The sequence below is a fragment of the Dermacentor silvarum genome, chromosome 2, assembly GCF_013339745.2.
Source record: "Dermacentor silvarum isolate Dsil-2018 chromosome 2, BIME_Dsil_1.4, whole genome shotgun sequence".
Taxonomy (NCBI): Eukaryota; Metazoa; Arthropoda; class Arachnida; order Ixodida; family Ixodidae; genus Dermacentor; species Dermacentor silvarum.
The window spans coordinates 248,137,938-248,158,125 of NC_051155.1; the positions used below are offsets into that span (position 1 = coordinate 248,137,938).

General features: G+C 45.1%; 1 protein-coding gene across 2 annotated transcripts in view; it reads left to right on the forward strand.

Annotated features, from left to right (window-relative positions):
• Positions 1-13,466: 13,466 nt before the first annotated feature.
• Positions 13,467-20,188, forward strand: part of LOC119443076 (mediator of RNA polymerase II transcription subunit 14) — a 97,265-nt gene continuing 90,543 nt past the window's right edge. For both annotated transcript variants that reach the window (XM_037708223.2, XM_049662568.1), the window contains exons 1-2: positions 13,467-13,688; positions 17,821-17,966. In XM_037708223.2, coding sequence (XP_037564151.1) covers positions 17,851-17,966 — 116 coding nt within the window. In that variant the 5' untranslated portion in view covers positions 13,467-13,688; positions 17,821-17,850. The remainder of the gene's footprint in view (positions 13,689-17,820; positions 17,967-20,188) is intronic.

Consider the following 20,188-nt stretch of genomic DNA (forward strand, 5'->3'; position numbering starts at 1 on the left):
AGGTTTTTAATGTTCCGCTGCTGCGAGAACAAACCCCTTGGACCTGTACTTAGAGGCAAGAAAAGGGAGAGCTTCTGTTTCTTGTACTTTCCCTGCCTAGCTCTTTCTTTTGCAGTGCACTGTCAACAGGAAGGTGTAAATACAAAGTGTGACATATTGACAATAAATTTTTCAGAAACAACCTTGCATCTTTTTGCTGTGCCTAGCTATAGACCTTTTCGCTGTTTACAAATATGCGCCCTGGACGGCTTCCGGTTTGGCTTAATGACGTAGTCCGCTAACTATAGCGAGCAAGAAAGGCAGTGGCGGAGATATAGATTAGCAGGAGTGCGCTTTGTGACCCGGCACAGTAGACTGGTAAGGCCCGTGACTGGAAGTTTCTTGGGAGCGCACTATCGCTGCTGTTATTGCGTGAGCGAAATCATCTATAAATGGGCTTCTGTTGGTGGCAAAATACGAAAGTGATCACAACGCAGGGTTTCAACACCAAGTAAACTTCAATGGCTGCCTTAGCTTTGCTAGCCATGGCCACACCTGGGTTACTAAAATACATCTGTAAAGTCAACCGAGAAATGGATTGCTGCCTGGCAGGAGCCAGTGCTAATACTATTCCTTTAGAATTTTCACACAGTATTTCTGTGAGGACACTAGTGCACAAGCAGACTAAGCTTATGCCAGCACTGGAAGGCAGAACGCTGTCCTTGCACGGCTGCCAAGCTGATTGAGCAGCATGTGACTATGTGTCCATTTGGTTTCTTTGTTGTTTTGCAGTCAAACCGATTGCGCACCACTCGCTTCTCTGGGAAACGTGCGTCACACTTATCAAAAATGCAAAATCAACACCATTCTCTGCAGTGTAAGCAGAATGAACTGTATGTGGCGACCAGCTAACCATATGTTAACCGTAGTTAAATGTAAATATGTGGTTTAGTGTAAATGCTAACAAAGTGAAAACTTTTAACGGTAATAAAGTGCACAAAATCAGAAAAAATTAATTCAGTAATTTCATTCAGAAGAAAAATTGTTATTATAAAACGGCACAGGAGCAAGAGAAGTCAAGCAAATTGAAAATATTTTCTAGGGTTTTTTTCTAGGGTGAAATTTTTTAAAGTTTCTAAAAGATTGCACAGGATTAGTGAATATTATTAGTCTGTTCCATTGCGTCAACTTTACAATGTAATGCGCAATAGGCAAGCTATTTCGCACTATGTTTGAAACTGCACACTATTCACCCTTTTCGCGGCGATCCCGTGGGCGCTGCCATGTTTGATCACGTGGTGACGCGTCCATTCCTTGCCTCGGCTGCCTCCGTATTTACAATTGCTGTACATGACACCCGGCACGGCTCAGGATACCTCTGTTTCGGAAGATATCGCAGGCGCCGACTGAGTGGTCGACACGAAGTTTGGCGACAGCTTTAGAGGACATATGAAAGCGCTTTCGGAGCTCATTAAGCTTTGCCCAAATGGCGCGAGCAGCGTATATGGTGCTTGTTCTAAAAAGAGACTAAAATTGTGTTCCAAGCTTTCTGCTTATAAATTGAATCAGGATCAGTGTGTTTTGCTCTTCGTTCTTTATTTGGCAAATACTTTGAAGCAGTTGTTTGCCACATTTATCACTCAGTGAAGTTCGTCGGTGCCGTCACAACCTGATTATTTTCTGCCTAATCGCTCGCAGGTGTGCTCAGTTGCAAGATATTTAGTGTTGCTGCACACAAGGCTTGGAACGTAGCTGTTCTGTACTTTGTAATAGCTTGTAGCAAAGATGTATTATCGCTAGTAACACGATTATTCCTGTAGACCGTCAGAAACATTCAGCTTCGACTATGCTGGGAAGCGGCGCTACTCCATTTGTCATTGTTTAACTAGCGGTACTCACTCTTGCTGGCGTTCTGGGGTTGAAGTGTTTTTTCTGGAGGTTAGCAATACAATGCTGGCGGATAAGTGATTTTATTTTTATTGACAAGGAAAGTCGTACATTGAGAAGGGCCAGATACAGAGGCTGTCCATATGTAGCAACGGTCAGTGAAAGTGGTCACACATAATCATGCCATTCCCTAATATGCCATTCACTGTTTTTGCTGCCAACTACTGCACACGTCTTCATTCCACCACTCCACATTTTGCAGCATGAATTCAGCACAGTGCGTGATCGAAAACCCAGTTGCATTTCCGACAGCTGATCGCACAAACGGGGCAGAAGTGGTAATGGTTTCGTATTCGTGCGCTTTCGCTGAGGCAATGTATGGCGCGATGCCGAAAGCGCCATCTCGTTTCTCGAGAACAAATTGCTCCGCGAAAAGGGTCAATAAGTTACTCAGCTTACCATTCACGCTAATCCAAAGCCTGGATAGAGGATGGTAGGAGAGAAGAAGTCACTCTCTTAAGTAGGCTGTAAAGCTGTTGCAGCAGACGGAGAATACCGTGCCCGTATTTTATTTTGTGTGTCTTCGAAGTTTAGCGTAATCAACTGCACTGACATTCAAGGTGTTTGATGAACTAAGTGTTGCGTTAACATACAAGAAAATTGCATTTATGAAAATGACCATTTTTGCGTGAACCAATATTACTATATCTATTATTGGGGGTGAGCTCCACCACTGAAAAAGCTGGCGCCGCCGTCGGCGTGATATGAGGGATCAAGTAACACTTCGGAAGCGCCGAAGCGAGCTGAAAACGAAAGCTTAAAAGTCCCACCTGCGCTGTGGTTCTGATTAAATGGATTAAATGGAGAGGGTTTCCCACTTCGGGTGCCTGCTTGACAACACTTGAAAGCGTCAGATAGGTAGTGGCTGCATTTGAAGGCGTCCAACATGGTAGGCTCGGCACGTGCCGTAGTGCCGGACGAAAAAAGAAAAAGAAGCAGCGAGAAATTGCTCGCTGAGAAGACCGATAAACATATATAAAGTGCGACGCAACTTGAGAAATAGTGATATTGAAACGTCGAAGACTTCAGAATAGAGTAAAAATAAAATATTGAATCGTCGCGATGCACATCACAAGTCGCCGTAGGCGTCCAAGTCCCTATAGTTATAATGATATTATCTAACGAACAGCTCTGATAGCGTCCACGCAACAATTGTTGCTTGTGTACTGTCAAATGTTCATAGCTCACGGCACGGTGAGAAAGCGCGCTCGCAGCGAAAGCGAAACATCGTGCACGGACATGCGTGTAAACGCCCAGTCGGTTGCTGCGTACCCGTGCGATCAGACTTCATGATCTGTTATGCTCCATTTGGTTATGCAGAGAGCCCACTATAAGAACATATTTCGTTTACTCTCGGCGATTGAAACCTTTCACGCAAGAAGCTGGTTCATCGCGGCGACCGCGCGTAGTGGGCGTTCACTGTACGTATTCGGTAAAGAGATTGCGTCTGTAAAGTATTCTTTGCTTTCTGTGTGCACAAGATTATTATTTTGACAGTAAATAGCTTCCCTCGTTTCGAGAATATTTACAGAAATTTCTAGGAGGGCTTCCGCGTGGTGCTTTTATTGAGCGCAGACAGCGAAACCTATGACGAGCGCGCCGCGTTATCCCTCATACTACGCAAGTGAGGCGCTTCCGATAGATGGTGACTCCGTGAGTCCTCGCCCCCAATATGATGGGATGCGTCTGAACATCGCATTCACCAATAGCTACCTGTACCGTCTTGGACTGACCACCAACCCGTATTGTGATAACCGCGGTGCATTAGAAACTGTGGAACACATTTTGTTGGAATGTCCATGTTACAGAGACGAGAAAACTTATTTCGGTAGAATGGGCTGTTTCCCAAGAACCACGTTTACATGAACGCCATCACCTTTATCTCACCACAGAGACGAGAAAACTTGTTTCGGTAGAATGGGCTGTTTCCCAAGAACCACGTTTACATGAACACCATCACCTTTGTCTCACCTGTAAATACCATGATCATTTCTTTTTCTTTCCCACCCTCCTCCCCCTAGTATATTTCTGTATTTCAATAGAAGCTTTCTCTCTCTATGATGGAATAAAGGTTGTTTAAACAGGGGTATATTGTGCCTTAGACACTTAATTTCCCAAGCAAAAAAATGAGGTCGGCAGGAAATCGGGCTGACGCCCATGGCCGGTTAAATAGACGAAGGCCTGATCTCGGCCATCTGGGTCGGGCCTGGCTCGGTTGTTGCACGTGGCTACAGTGTACTAGAGAGAGAGAACTTTAATGAAAAGAATGGCTCAATGGCCTAAGCAGGGGTAAGGGTCAATGGCGGGGTTCACAAGGAAAAACAAACACAAAAAAACAAGAAAACACTACACATTCATAACCTGCCGGTCAAGCCGGCCTCGCGCACAAACTCCCATAAGAAGTTGATAGTTCGTCGGGCATCGGCCTGAGGGGGCGGCATGGTCCATGCCTCCAGTGAGGTAATGCCGCGTCCCTTGTGCTTGTCTCTTACTGCCGCGAGACCGGGACAGTCCCACAATAGATGCCTGATTGTCGGTCGAGCACCGATGTCGCACGTACTGCACGTCACTGATGAAGACATCACTTTCGCCTCCGTCTCTTCCTCCTCCTCATTGTCCAAACGTTGCCTCTGATGGCCTCGCGTCTTCTTTGAAGCGGCGTACGCGCGCCACTTAGCCAGAACGTCTTCGGTGAGTGCTGCGCCCGTCCTGGCATTATGCACCAGGACTTGCGCGCCCCGAGGAAGCCCCTTGGGCAAAGGGTGGGCATTGTGCGGTACCTTCGCCTTCAGCTCCCGTTTGGCTTGGACTTTAAGTCGCTCGCGCTCCTCCTCCGGATCCAGACGCACAGGAGTGAGAGGGACTGGGCCCAGGGGAGATGAGCGGGAAAATAACAGCTCGCTCGCTGCACTGTGGGCCGCACCGTTGCCGATGCTGCCCGAGTGCCCCGGGACCCAGTCAACTCGCACACCCATGCCGTAATCCCGATGAAGGGATGCGCATGCGACCTTAATATCATGCGCCCACGTGCCTACTCTGGGCGTCGCCGTGAGTGCCTTTAGGGCATCTAAAGAGTCGGTGAATATCGTGAACTCTTTGCCCCTGTGGTCTTCCGTAATATTTCCCGCCTTTTCCTTCAGCTTCTCTACGGCAAATAGGATGGCCTGCAGTTCAAGTGCCTTAATGGTCGGTTCTTGCTGGTGTTGGTGAATCCGGACGTTTTGCTGCTCACCACTAACGAATGCCAGCGCCGCTCTCGATGTAGTAGGATCCCAGGCCGCATCTGTGAAAATGGCATATTCTTTCAAGTCAGCCCGTTCTGCAAGTTTGGATCGATAAGCGCCGTGGTACTCTTTCGTCTGCCGGCGTGTGACAGGCTTCGTGACTCGAACCTGCACGTCATCCCACGGAGCAACAGCCGGAAGCACTTCCACCTTGTTTGGCAAGCGTTCTCCGTCTAACTCTAAGAGTTGCTGTCCAGAGCGTGTGTAACGTCGACGGCGGTCATGTCCCTCCTTGCGTTCTATAATAATGTCCCTGAGTGGAGGAAGTCCCACGTACCGGTGCAGGTCTTCCACTCGCGCGTGGCGGGGAAGACCCGTGATCACTCGAAGACACTCCCGGTGCATTCTTTCGAGCTTGTTGTATTGTGCTTTGGTGAGGTCAAAGCATACCGCACCGTATTAACAAGCCCTCGACGTAAGCACTGCCGACGTCAAAGTCCGAGCGGTATCGGCGTCAGCTCCACCGCGCTTCTGCGATATGCGTTTCACCAAGTGCAGAAGTTTCTTCCACGTAGGTTCTAGTTCTTTGAGCCAGGTAGCCGCTCCGCCGTCCTCGTGAATTGGAATGCCGAGTATCTTGACGTGGTGTTGTGGAGCTCTCTCAAGCTTCTGGCCAGCTAGGTACAGCTCGACTTTTTCCTTTTCTTGTACCTTGCCACCAGGGAGGATGTACTTTGTTTTTTCCGAGACAGCTGCATGCCTGTTCCTTTCAAGTAATCCGTCAATGTGTCGAGCGCATGCTGCATTGTCTTGGTTGCTATTTCTGTTGTCTTTGCCCACATTCAGCGTTTTCACCGGCGTTTCCTGCCGTTGCGTCTCTCGGCGTCTTTGCATCAACGGCGCCGGAGAGGTCACCCAGCCACATGAGACGCACGCAAACAGCGCTAGTCCAGCGTCGCACAATGTGACCAGACAGATTTAACCAGAAGCAGTGTGCAATGTCATTTAAGTGAACTATGAGTAATGTTCCCGACTAAGGTTTTTAAGCCCTGTTTATAGTTCTGCGGCACACACACACACAAACATTCACGGCAGCGCGCTCGAAGGTACGAGCGGCTTTAACCACCGGCTGCTTTCTCAGACGGCGCCGCCTCGCCGACGAGACACTGGCGCCACATGGTGGCACGCACGCGAAATGGTTGCTGCGGAAGTCGCTTGCAAAAGTTGCCAGCAGCGCGGCCGCGGCCATGCGCTGATTGGTCGGCGCTCATCGAGCCGCTCCGGCGGCGGCGCCGGCGCCGAGATTTCTGGTGTGCCTTGAGTAGGACGTTTCGGCTTGGCGCCTCCCTCAGCGTCGACGCTGAGCGGCGCCGGGTGTCGAAACGCCAGGAAACGCCGGGAAAACGCCGAATGTGGTCGGGCCGCCAGGTTCCGTCCACAGTGTCACGTCGTCCGCATAAATGGTGAAATGGACGCCGTGAACCTATCGTAGACGCACAGCCAGTCCTCGCATGACTAGATTAAACAGTGTAGGCGATAAAATTGCGCCCTGAGGAACACCTACATTGTTCGTGAATGTCCTTGTACATGTGTTGTCACTACGGATCTCGAATGTCCGATGCTCCAGGAACGATTTCACAATGTTTACAATTCGTATTCCAGGGCGCGCTTCTTCGAGCGCCGAGATTACGGCTTCGTGTGTGACACTGTCGAATGCCTTCCGTAGGTCCGCGGCGACCAGGATGCCGGGAACCTTCTGCCTACCCCGCCGCTTCCTAGTGCAACGACGGAGCAAAAAGAGGCTGTCTTGAGTGCAAAGGCCTGGTCTGAATCCAGTCTGACTTGGGTCAAAGTATGGTTCGTTGTGACTTTCCTCGAGATGGTAGGTGAGCCGCGTGAGGACTAAGCGTTCGAGAAGCTTGCAAAGTGTTGATGTCAACGATATAGGCCGCAAATTGCTGACATCGTTTGCAGGTTTGCCTGGTTTTGGGATAGGGCTCACCACGGACGGAGTGCTAGAAGAGTTGCCTATTCTACCCTATTCTAGTACACTGTACACGTGGCCAATCTGATCGGCAGCGGGCCGACGTCATGGCCGTCGGTTGCTTCATTGGGGCCGTGGTTTGGCCGACATATGGGCCGACGACTTCCGCACGATGGTCACAACATGACTTGTCCACGGCCAGCATTCTTTTGCCGGCATTAATATGTAGGCCTTTTTTTTTTTTTTTTTTTGCTCACATGCACTGAGTGCTTTCTTTTTTTTTTTTTTTTTTGTCGATTTTTAAGGCCCCTGGCGCAGATACCAAATAGTGCGCTTGTTCAGTAGAGTTACCTGCAGACATTGCATTCTGGATAATTTGCAAGTGCAGCAGCATTTAATTGAAAGAGTCGCGCTAATTACATTTTTAATTATTTGCTTTAGGGTACATGTCGTAATGACGGAGTTAGAGGCCGTAAGCGCGCAGGACCTTATCAATCGGAACCAATTTTGTAACTAGCACCAATTTCGAGATATACGAAGTCAAAGTCAGCAAAATGAGTTGGTGTCCTGAATACTACCCTAGAGCATTGCATATATTCGCAGTGCAGCAAGAATTAATACAGATGACACCAAGACATTTTTGCCCCATACTTTGACGTATATCTTGAAACTGGTACTTACAGTTACAAAATTGGTTCCAACTGAATAGGCCCTGTATGTTAACGGGCTCATTTCCACTATTGCAACATGGGCACTAAAGTTAATAATTAAAAAGATTATTGGCACGATTTTGTCAATTAGCAACTTATGCACTATACTACTCATTTAGAAAGTAATGTCCACCTGTTAAATGCAACCCAGATATCTGCAACATGATAGTTTGACATAAGAAAGGACACCCTGTATAGTTCGCTACTGAATTCATGCAGACGTTTGTGTCCTTAAGCGCGCTATATATAGAAGGCGAGCGCTTTGTAGACAAATTATCACTATACAGATTATTTTTGTCGACATTTATTGAACTATGTAGATACGAACACAACAGAAACTGGAATACTTTGTTGTGAAATGCTGTAATAGTAGGAATTAGTTGTTGTGACTAACATAAAATGAGAATTAATCAATTACAGTCTTGTATGGGTACTTGAAGATGTCCTTCCTTGAATTACGTAAGCCCATTTATCAGAGAATTCTGCAGCCAGGTCACCTGACTGATTTTGCTATGGTCCCGCCCTGGTATCTGAAATACAAACATGTACTACGCAAGTTTCAGAAATGGGACATGTAGAACTATTGTTTGGGTGCTGAATATTGGACCAGATGCTTCGTGGCCTCTCAATAACTCTTTAAGCACTGTACTTAATTATGATCAGGTTCCGACAAATCCGTGATTTTTCATGACAAACCCTAAATACGCATCGCACATACAAACGCAGTCTCACATTATTTAGCCTCAAAACAAGCGTCGCGACAATCTGACGCTAGCGGGACGAAATTCGCCTTTCATCAAATTACCTTAGGGTGGGTCACCAGGACTTCAAAGAAACATACATCGTGCGCACGGCATATACAGGGTGTCCCAATTACCATGCACCAAGATTTAAAAATCATATGCAAGTGCCACGTAGCTGGACAGAACCATGGTAATGTTTGCCGTCGCTTGGAGATATATTCTCAGATTATTTTTGCATTCCACCTAATTACATAATTAGTCCTATTTATTTAATCAACTTCTCAAATATTATGATAAGATGAAAATTGTCAATGAGAAAATTGTAGAGCAAGACGAAAAGCTCGTCCCGATGCCGCTCGAGGCACTTTGCGTGTATTCGCGAGCTTCTTTCACATTTGGAAAAACACTTTTATGTAGCACTTATTAATTGCAACAGAAAGCTGTATCGGGAGTTTTTCATGTTTCTGTACAATTTCCTCATTGACACTTTTTATATTTGAGTAGTATATTAATTAATTAAGACTAATTATGTAATTAGGCAGAATGCAAAAAAAATCTGAGTATCTTCAAGCGACGGCAAACAACATCACCTTGGTTCTGTTCAACTACGTGACATTTGCATATCTTTAAGTCTTGGCACGTGCATGATAGTTGGGACCCCCTGTATACTGTACGCTACGGGCAACGCATGCTCACATCGGTGCTCCATGCATATCACGACGCAGCACATGCTCTTTCACATGCCACGACAAGCTTTGGCATGTGAACTCTTGCACATTGAGTGCAGCTCCAGAAACCGCAAGACATAAAATTTTGGCCGCGCTATTATAATGTCGCTTTCAACAGATCGAAAAGCGCAGACGAGTTCTCGGACAAAGAAACGCAGCCTTACGCGCTCGCCTTCCAAATTAACGCTACAAAGGTAGCCTCTAATAGCACAAATAATACGTGCAACTTACGAGTAAATGTGGACATCCGTAGGAGGTGAAAATCCGCAGGCTAGAAATGTCCATTTTTCGCGAACAAGAAGCGCAGCGCCATAGAAACCGTGCGAAGCTGCGTCGAACAAGCAGCCACTGAACGTCTCTTTCCGCCAAAAGCCCCCCCCTCCCTGAACAGCCAGCATCTAAACGCCTGTCTCTTGCCGGTTCCTTCCCCGTGAATGCTGCCTGAACCGACTGCCACAGACGGTTGAGGCGACCTCCTTCTCTCTATTCTTTCGCTCCCCAATCCCGTACCCCCCAGGCGGAAGTCGGCGCCGACTAGGCGCGCCGACTTCTATTCGGGCGCCTACGAGGCGTCATGCCAGCGTCAAGCCGACGTCTCTGGCCAGCCAAAACTTTCGTGCTCGGCATTATGCAGCCCTACGCACCCGGGCCAGCATCCGTGGCCTAGCTAGCGCCGACGGGTTCGGCAACATAAGTCGGCCTTCTTACGATCCAAGTTCTTCAAGCCGACATGATCGGCTCCCAGCGATCTGCCGAGCACCGCCCGGTGGTCGGCCCTCGGCCAATTTTGCTTGGGTTTACCCCTATATCTAACAACGTTTATCCCAGTGTTTCAACTTTCCATATGTGGGCCCTCATCTTGACTTTAGATTGTTTCAACGTCCACATTTTTGGTGATGCGAGTAAAAAAAAATAATAAGAAAGAAAGAAAAAACGTCTAGGATGAACAAACGTACCTCGTGGCACAGTGGAGCAAAATGATTTTCTTATTTTTTTTCTGAGGCGCCCATAACGCGGAACCAGGAATGATTGCACCCAAGGGCTCGAAACCGGGAGGCAGTGGGGCGCAGTACGCGTCGCCCCCACAGGTTCTAAACCAGTTGGGGCATGCCCCCACACTAAAAACCGTTCCGACCGCCCCCCCCCCCCCCCCCCCTTTCTCCCCTCCCACCACCCGTGAGGCTAGCCACTCCTTTGACTATAGTTAAAGGGTGTTCCCTTTCTTCAACAAACGAAACAAAATTTTCTGGAAGCTTGTGACTTCTTTGTCAAACTTTTTTTTTATGGTACTTAGGAGATGTCTCCTATTATTGGCGCCGGCTACTCCTTTTCACATAGAGATATGGAAAAAGATGAATTAACCTGCACGCATTAAATCTAAAAGTTGACTCTAAATCACAATAACACTAAGTCCAGTCACATATAAGTACATTAATGCCACACTAAAGCTGTAAGTCAACTCAGAAACAAAGCAACACAAAATTCAGTCACACACACACACACACACACACACACACACACACACACACACACACACACACACACACACACACACATATATATATATATATATATATATATATATATATATATAGGTTCACTAAGGTAAACACAAAGTGCGGTCACGTAACTACACTAAAATCAGGGTACCTAAGAAAGCACAGATTAGATTCAAATGAAGGTACATGAACCCAGGCATTAAATTGGCCAAAGCCAGGTAAAAAAAAAAAAAAAAAAAAAAAAAAAAAAAAAACGATATAGTGAGCTTATCACAGATTTCCGAGAATATTGCTCGCTTCTAGAAATCTTTGGAGGGCAGTAGCGCGCACAAATATGTGCGTTCTCACAAATAAATCTCCGAAGATTCTATCAGACTGCAGCCTTCATTTCTCTGCACTGCGCGTCGTCAGTGGTCGTTGAAAAAGCTTATCAGGGATAGCACGGGTGTGCGCGACAAGTTTGATTTCCTTAAAATGCGCGTTCCCAAAGGAGTAGGCGTGTATTAATTAGAAGAACTCAACAGACCCTGCGAACATCGCACCTGCATGCTCAGTTCTGGCCTGCTCAAAATTTCAATGAGGCAACAGTTTGTTATAATTTGAAGAACCTACGAAATTTCTTAGTTATGTATCATACGTAAATTAACCCACAATCCACGGAATTTCCGAACAGTGCCGAACACCAGAATTAACGCACATCATCCATGCCGCACATTAAGTAAACCCTTTTTGTGTTTTATTAATAGTCTTCTTTCATGAAAAGCGGTTAAACGTATATATATATATATATATATATATATATATATATATATATATATATATATATATATATGAACGAGAAGAAAGGGAACCGAGGGGCCCGATTTTTATTAATCGTATCATAAGAAGCCATTTCATTTCTTTAATTGTACATTTTAAATTTTAAAGCATAAGAAGCCATTTATCATTTCTTTAATTCAATTAGTGTGTGCAAGTAATTTCCCCTATGTTGTTCTTGGTGTCAATGTTTGTTGGCTTCTTATGATAAGATATATATATATATATATATATATATATATATATATATATATACAGAGAGAGAGAGAGAGAGAGGTGAACTACACGATGCGACATGAACCCCCAGACGTCGCCCCCACACATCAGATATACTTGCATCCTTGGCTGCTGTGTCGCTTGCACGCCTCGCCACCTCGCGTACTGTACTATACGGTATAAGTGCTCAGCCAATACCTCTTTTTAGGAGGCATTGGCTCAGCTTATACGAAACAGAACCGAAACTATTGACAGAAGTGTTGCAAGGCAGCGAGTTGCGCTAGTTTTGAGCGCAATCCCCCCACTCTGGGGGATTGGCCAAAAACCGGGTAGTTCAATATAACAATAAGAAAGGAGAATGATAAAATACTGCAAGCATAAATTGTTGGGACGTTTCCGAGTCTTCGTCGTCCACGGTCGGCACGTGGCGCAAGCACGTGCATGGGCCGTTGCTTCCGGTGCGTCGTAGTGGTCGCGCCGCCGCCATTTCAGTTACAGTTCACCAAAATTATGCCGTGGGCGCGCCGCCGCCATCCGCCGTAATGCATGATTCGCAGGCTGCGCACTAAGTTTAACAACTGGCTTAACGCTGAAGATTACACACCGCTCCTGGAGAAGACTCTGGACGACCTGCGTAGCGATGACACCGATGTGGCCATTCGAGCGGCAGATTTCGTGCTGGGCCTCCTTCCCCTTAGGCAGGCACCATCGTTTAGGGTGTACTACAGCGACATCGTATGCGCTGCCTATAAACAGCTTGTCTGCACTAATGGCTTGGTACGCTTCAAAATGTCTGAGCTGCTGGAGATGATGATCGCACTGGATATGCAAGCTACCACCGAGCTCATGCTGTTCCTCGCCGACGAAGCCGACAGTATGCAGCTCGCCGGCATCCTCACGGCCTTGTGCAAGGTTCTTCGCAGCGACATGTGTATGAAAAACTTCCCGAACCAACAGGTGCTAAGTTTTTTCGAGAAGCACTTGGACAGTAGGGACGATAACATTCGCGGCAAGGCGATGGCTGGTGCCCTTCTCATGGACTACTACTTCAAGGCAGCGTCGCCGAAACCGAAACCGGAGGCAGAAGATGAGTAGCTGCGTATGTGGCAGCCTCATTAGAGATCTGGATGGTTAACGCCTCTGAGCCAGCTGAGCAGCACACTACTCCTTTCTCGCTGAGTTGACTACGCTGAAGTGTAGTTAGACGGGTTAACTACAGAGCGCGTACAAATTATTTTCTACGAAGATTTCATGATTGTGGCTATCAAGTTTCAAAGCAACTGTGCGCCGGACAGGATGTGGCTAAGCATATAAAATAAACAGTAAATTTTGGTGTTATATACTAAGCTTTTGAATTAGTTCAATGCACTTGCGTGTACTGGCCGTTGTAAAGCAAATCAGTTTGTTCCCGTCAAGCATGTCAAAACCGAAACTGTATTTTCTATAACTGTAAATAAATAATGTCATTTATATGCTTTTTACACTCAAATCACGTAGGGCATAATTAGCAAAAAATTTACTACCAGTAGTCGTAAGTTTAAATCTTGTTTTTGCTGCTTGCACACACCACCACACACACATGGTTCAGCCTGGTTCAGCTTCCGGATCCGTTAATTAGTACGCCAGTACGCGAGTATGAAGATGGAGTACGCAGTGGTGTAGATAGTTCGTTGCCTGCATCTTTAACTGCTGTTTTTAGTTATTTATTTTCAGCAATGGTCTGTTTTCTTATTAATTGTTTACGCTTTCCTTGTTATTTATGAGCTGCCTACCTCGCTACCTTTGTGAAGTGCTTGTTTGTGAGAACTTGGCAAGTTCAGTCTGACGACGTTTCTGAAACAGGTACGATTCCTCTGAAGCTGTATGCGACGTGTTGTGGATACGACCGTTTTTCAATGTGTCACACATGAACGCTGAGTAAAAATAGTAAGGGCGAATGAGGCTCTTTTTTTTCTAATTTATTGGAATGAACTCTTGCATTGCTTTAAATACGAAGGACTTGCGGATCTCACTCTGCTGTCTTCAAACATGTGTCGTGTTTCTGTTGTCACCATTACAATACCCGCGGTACGTTGGGTAAACAGCAAAGTTTCGTCGTCTTACGTGTTACACAAGAATACGTATATGTTTGTAAGCATGATTGCATGATCAGCACCTTTTTTGCTTAGGTACACCTTAGCAGGTGATACCAACATTCGTCAGATTCGTTTTGCACGAACGATGCATGCCTGTCTTCTAGTCGAACCGCATTATAGTATTTACACAAACGGAGCCAAGATATTCGTAATCATTTGTGAAGTTTATACTTGCTGTGCACGTAACCATGTTGGCAATTCAGAGTTTTAGAAAGGTGCAGTCCATTTGAGGAAACCCGCGCTAATATTTCAGCTGTATCGAGTTTGTAGAGCGCAGTAATAGGGCCAGAATTCTGCTCCGTATCGCTATGCGTCAGTTAACTTGTTGGCTTTGCTACAATTCTAGGTATGGTGAGCGTGGATTTTGACAGTGTGTGTATGCTAGGCTATTTGTTTAATATACTGAGCATTAGCGTTGAGTTTTCTGTCTAACGCTTAGTTTTAATTTCTAAGCGTTTTATTGGCACTCCGCTCATTAATCTCACCTTGCTGTATATGTACTTACACGTCGTAGGTAAATAGAATTAAAAAAAAAAAAAAGACGGGCATCAGGAACAGAAAACAGAAAGGATCTTTGAAGTTAGTCATACTCTAAAATGAGCTAACAGCACAACTTGGTCTTAGACAGAATTTTAGACTTGTGCTTAGCTTGCTTGTAAACAGTGACCACTATTAAATCTGGGAGGTGTGCATTTACTGGTGTTAGTTTGTGGAGCATCATAGAGACACAAGTGCAAAGGAAAACCTATTCAGTTGCTTCAAAGTGAGCCAAAATTTTAATGTAAGCGATTTATAAAGAATAATGCTTCTAAGCAGAGAAGGTTAGATGACCTTTATGTAGAATATTTCTTAGACAGTGAGTCCCCTGAAAAAAGAGGCCGAAATATACCCGAGACATTGCAACTTATTATTTGTGCTGTGTTGGGCTGTTTGATCAAGTGCTTCTGAGCTTTAGTATAGATTGATGCATTTAACTATTTCCCACCTTTTGTTTCAGAAGCTGTATTTGCAAAAAAACTGGGTAATTGTGTTGTTTCTGTTTGCATCACTCACACTTGCTTCTGAATTTGGGGTCGTTAAGTCATGGTGTGTTTTAAGGTCTGGGCTTGCAAATGTGAGATACTGGAAGTAGAAAGCTGTATTTCTTGTCTCATCGTGGTTTTACTTGTTTCATATGGCAAAGTATAAATAACCATTGAAGTAGAGATACCTTCAACTTCTACCGCTTACCTAAAGATATTTTTGTCAGTGCCTCAGTAAAGCATGTTGTGTCTTTGCCTAGTGGAATAAGACCTTAAATTCAGTTTTTCTTGTCAGCGGGCTTTGTAGAGAGAAAGCTCTTTAGTGAAATACAGGAAATCCTGCTGGCATGTATGTAGCTGACTACATGCTACCCAACATAGCTATGAGAGGAATTGGGGCAGAAAGGCTGAGAAAAGGAGGGTGGGAAAAGGGGAAAAAAAAGCTGTCACAAATGTATGCCAGTCTTGGCAACTCGTACATCGAAGATAGTGAAACTGTATGATAGAATTCTCACATCTTTTGCAAGTCCTTTGTTTCTATTTTGTCCATTTGCCACTGCCCAAAATATGGGCAAGACATTGCAAACAATTCACTATATCTGGTACACTTCCTTTGCCATCCCTGACCTTTTTTATGTACTCCACTATATCCAAGCTCTGTACAGAGACATGTGTTATTTCTGTAAGTTAAAAAGTAAATGGCATGGCACATACATGCTCATTAAAGGGTCCGTGAAACGGTTCAGACAAATTTTGTAGACTCATAGGGTACAGCTACAGTAAAACATTCGCGTCACAATTTAAGTGAAGCGTCTCATATTAAGAGAGCTAAGGACGATTACAATTTAGCCTCCTCCCTAGCCATGCATTTCATCCTCAACTCGTTCACCGAGTGATCGGGGCTAAACTCTGCCTTTGCTGGCTCTGCGTCATGTTGTGACATGTTGTCTATTTCCGGTTCTCTTGGAACCAGCGCGCGAAGGCTCCCCAACCCACTGTGCACCAACCTCTCCGCTAGCCGCCTGGCCGTCGATCCCCAGCGAGAGCGATCAAGCAGCGTGCGTTGCGAGCGTTCTGTCGCAGCGCCGAGCGTGTCCGGTATTCCGGTAACCACAGGCGAGCTCGGTGTTCTGAAGGATAGGCAGAGGCGTAAACTAAAGCCCCTCCATACCGCTGGGATAAAGGAGCTTCGTTGACGTATGTGAGTGGCCTGATCGGCATGCACGGTCCAACCATCTGGTGGCGCAGAGCTTAACCAGCCAAATACAGAGCTATTATTCCTGTAACCAAGTGTAAAACATTATTATAAGCATGTAAAAAGACAACGTGTTCAAGATTACTCTCCTGCCAAAAATTTGAGCCAGCAGCAAAGTGGAAAAAAACTTGGTTACTGCTATATTAGCTGTGTGTTTGGTTGAGTTTTGTGCTGCCAGGTGGCTGCACTGTGGAAGCAGTTCACGTTTGCACCTCCGTTTATCACGTAAAACGTGGTAAAACGGCCAGTACACTTGCGCTTGCATTTACCTGAATACCGGATACGCTAAACTCTATTGTGGCAATCCTTCGACGTGAAGTGATGGTCGCGTTGGCCGCAAACGCGGCCGTCACTGGATACCGACAGTCTGATGCGCTGCAGCCACTCTGCTCGTCTGCTGCCTTGCAGCGGGGCACGATGTTGCAGCTTGACATGTCGCCGATCGCTACGTTTGCAGCCCACAACGCAACAAGCGCGAACCATGGTGCTCACGAAAAGAAAGAACAAGACCAACACTGACCGTGCAGCTCTCGTCAACACGGAGCGCGTTTTAACACAAGTAGACGACACTTGCTGTGGGCCGGAAGTGCGTTTAGTGTAGTGATACATGTCCTTGTGCATTCTTTTTCTGTTACTTTCTTTTTATAGAAACAAATTAACTAGCATCTAAACTATTACGAACTACATTTGTTCATCATAATGTTGGAAAAATGATCGATGACGCCCCCTGGGGGCAGCCAATCGGAGCTGGCCCAGTGACGTGTTATGGTCAAATCGCGTCACTTCCTCACAAAACTCAGCCGATTGGTGTGCTGCAATTGGTAGCGATGTAGCTTTTTAAAACCTTATAATAAATTACACGCTTTACATGGAGCGCTTAGATGTGTCAATTAATGATCAGAAGAACCTACTCTAACGACTTAGTACGTTTGTAAAAAATCAGTCCAAATCATTTCTGGGTCCCTTTAAAACATACTAACATTGATCTTAGCTAAGAGGCCCAGACATGATAGACACGAAGTATTTGTCAATTTGGGCACCTTGTAGCTGAAATTCAATCTGGAGCTGTTGAAACGCGATGTGAGAAACAAAAATTACACATTACTGGCTAAGATAAACCACGCAAAGAAGATGTCTTTTTTAGTCAGGTATACGTGAGATAACTATTATTTTATAACTCCTAATAATTATGTTGCATCGCAAATTTGAGGCTTCGACACAGGATATGTGTTGCTTGCTGTTGTTTGATTGACATTTGATACTAACTGATACTGATTGACATTTGATACACGTGCTGCCGCTGGTCTTTGCCACTGTCACCCATTACTGTTGCCACATGAAAACCATGTGGAACTACCCTTAACAACTTCGTTATAAAAGGCAAGAAAATATAAGATTGTGGTATTTGTAAGAGGTAAACATATTGGGGGGCTGATGTCAATTAGGCCAATGCAGAGTAGTACCTGTACCAGTGAATTTGCTTGCTTTGGTTTCATAATCTCTTGCTCGTGCAGCTCAAGCTTTCTGAGCATGGCTTTTGTGTTTTTTGTGGCATTTTGCAGATGATGGACTGAGCAAAGTTTGGTGCCAAGATGTCTATGCAGGTTGCCAACATATCCCCAGGGGGGGCGGGGAGCATACCCCTGGGGAGGCTCATTGACTTCATCTTGCAAAGAACTTATCATGAACTGACTGTGCTTGCCGAGCTGTGAGTATTTTGTTATTAGTTTATTTCAGAGTACCCCAAAGACCTTCTTGCAAGTGTATTACATTGGGTAGAGTAAATGGAAGAACACTTGGCAACAACAATTAAAACAACATGGCAAAGCATGGACCTTTAGATAGAATGAGTAAAAAGAAAAGTGGTGGTAATATACATAACACTATTGAACATGGGCAGTTTTTTACATGTCAATGAAGAAAAACAATAGTCATTATCAAAAAGAGCTGTAGCTTTTACAAACAATACAAATGATAACTGTCCTGCAACTGATCATATAGAAAGAAAAAACAATGCATTATGGTTTACAAGAGTAAAAGAGGATCACAGGGATCAGTTTCAGTGGGTACATTTGATTCTGATGGCAGGTTATTCCAATATGTTGTTTGGGAAATGAAAGACGAGGCAAAATGGCACAAGCAACACATTCACATATGTGATCGCATTAAATAAAGATTATTGATGAGTTTTGAAAGAAGTCGTCATGAAGTGATGAGTGATAACTAAGTTTATAGAATAGTGCTAGATGACTGGTAGTTAAAAGTAGTTAAATTAGTAGTTAAAGTGGTTGGTAGCCAAAATAGCTTTACATTGCAAGTTGCAGGATGGGCACACATCAGTGCTACAATTTAATTGCATGTTACACTTGTTCTATAATTATAGGGAAAATTATGGTTATTTAATAATATTGTCTCAATTCTTGATACTATGTTGTATGATCTCTAGGTCCCACACACATTCTCAAAGGACCCTTGGGAGGAATTTAGTTGAACCCTTTCAGATGCCCTTTGCCATTTGCTAAGAAAAAAAAAAATATTTTTCAGAATGACCTACTTAAGTAGGCATTGGGGAAACTAGATAGGTCAGTGGCAAACGAGAAACTACCATTGTTTGATCATGAAGCTCAGTGGTCACTGAGCTTCATGATCATTCACGGGAATTCTTTAGAATTGTCGCGTCTTTATCAGTCGAGAGGGGGCGCTGTGCTCAACAAGGTGGAGTGGAGGAAGAGCTTCGAGTCGAGGGCTGTTTGAGAATAGGGGAGTTAGTCCTCCAAATCAATCGAAGGTGTATCAGCCGAACACAAAGACTTCTTAAGGAAATCAAGGTGTCCCAACAGAACTCCAAAGACGGACACGTGCTTACGCATTTGTAACGAACCTGCAAAAGATCATCCCAAATTTTATTTAAGAAACAATAGAGGCTTAGATATACCGGGTGTTCAAAATTAAGTTTTATGGTTTTCTTAAAATTAGACACTGGCAGGCACGTGAAGACCATCTGCGCAAATAAGTTATGTGGCCAGGGGGACACAAAGTGAGATGATAATTATCGCTGTTAGCAGCCGAATTAACTAAAATTGAATAATCAACTTTTTATTGACTGCAGTAAGCGTGTATGTTTGTATTCAAAAGTTAAAGGCAGTCGTGTTTCTACACAGCTTCACTTGGAAGAATTCTTCTAGCATGTCTGTGCTCCGAGATATCCAACTCCAAATTTTAATTGTCGTTCGCATGATTACACATGCAACTTGCAAGAGAGTGAGGATCGGCGCAAAGCTCCTCCCTGATGTGACACCGCTGTTGCGTGCGGCATTTAGTCTGACAACGGGGCGGAGGCATTGGCAAAGATAATAACTGTCCCCCTTCCCCTCACGGCTGGTGAAATGAAAAAAAAAATCGAAGAACCCGTAACCGCTGTCGTAACACGCGACCGCGCAGCCTGTAAAGATGGCGGCCGCTGCCATGCCGAGATAATGGCGCGAGCGGAGAAGCCGGAGGGCAGTACGCGTGCGTAATGGTGACTAGACGACCGGGCATGGTCCTTGCCTGGGCTACGCAAATAAAGTGACTGCTGATTTCCAAGTATTGTAAGTTTTATTGAAATCAAGAGTAACAACGGCACCATCAACAGCAGAAACCTTTTAACTATGCTAACGAATATTTCATACTGCCGCTTTAAGTTTGGTGTTGTGAAGTACAAATCTCATGACAACACTTCACCCATCAAGATGTCAATGCCCTAAAAATGTTCAAAATGCCTCCCTTCCACAGCAACGCAAAGCATAAACGCTCTCGCGTCGACTCGATTATTCTGCGCAGTACGACAATTGAAATTTGGAGTTTGATATCTCGGAGCACGGAGACGCTAGAATAATTCTTCCGACTGATACTGTGTAGAAACACGACTGTCTCTAAGTTTTCAGTACA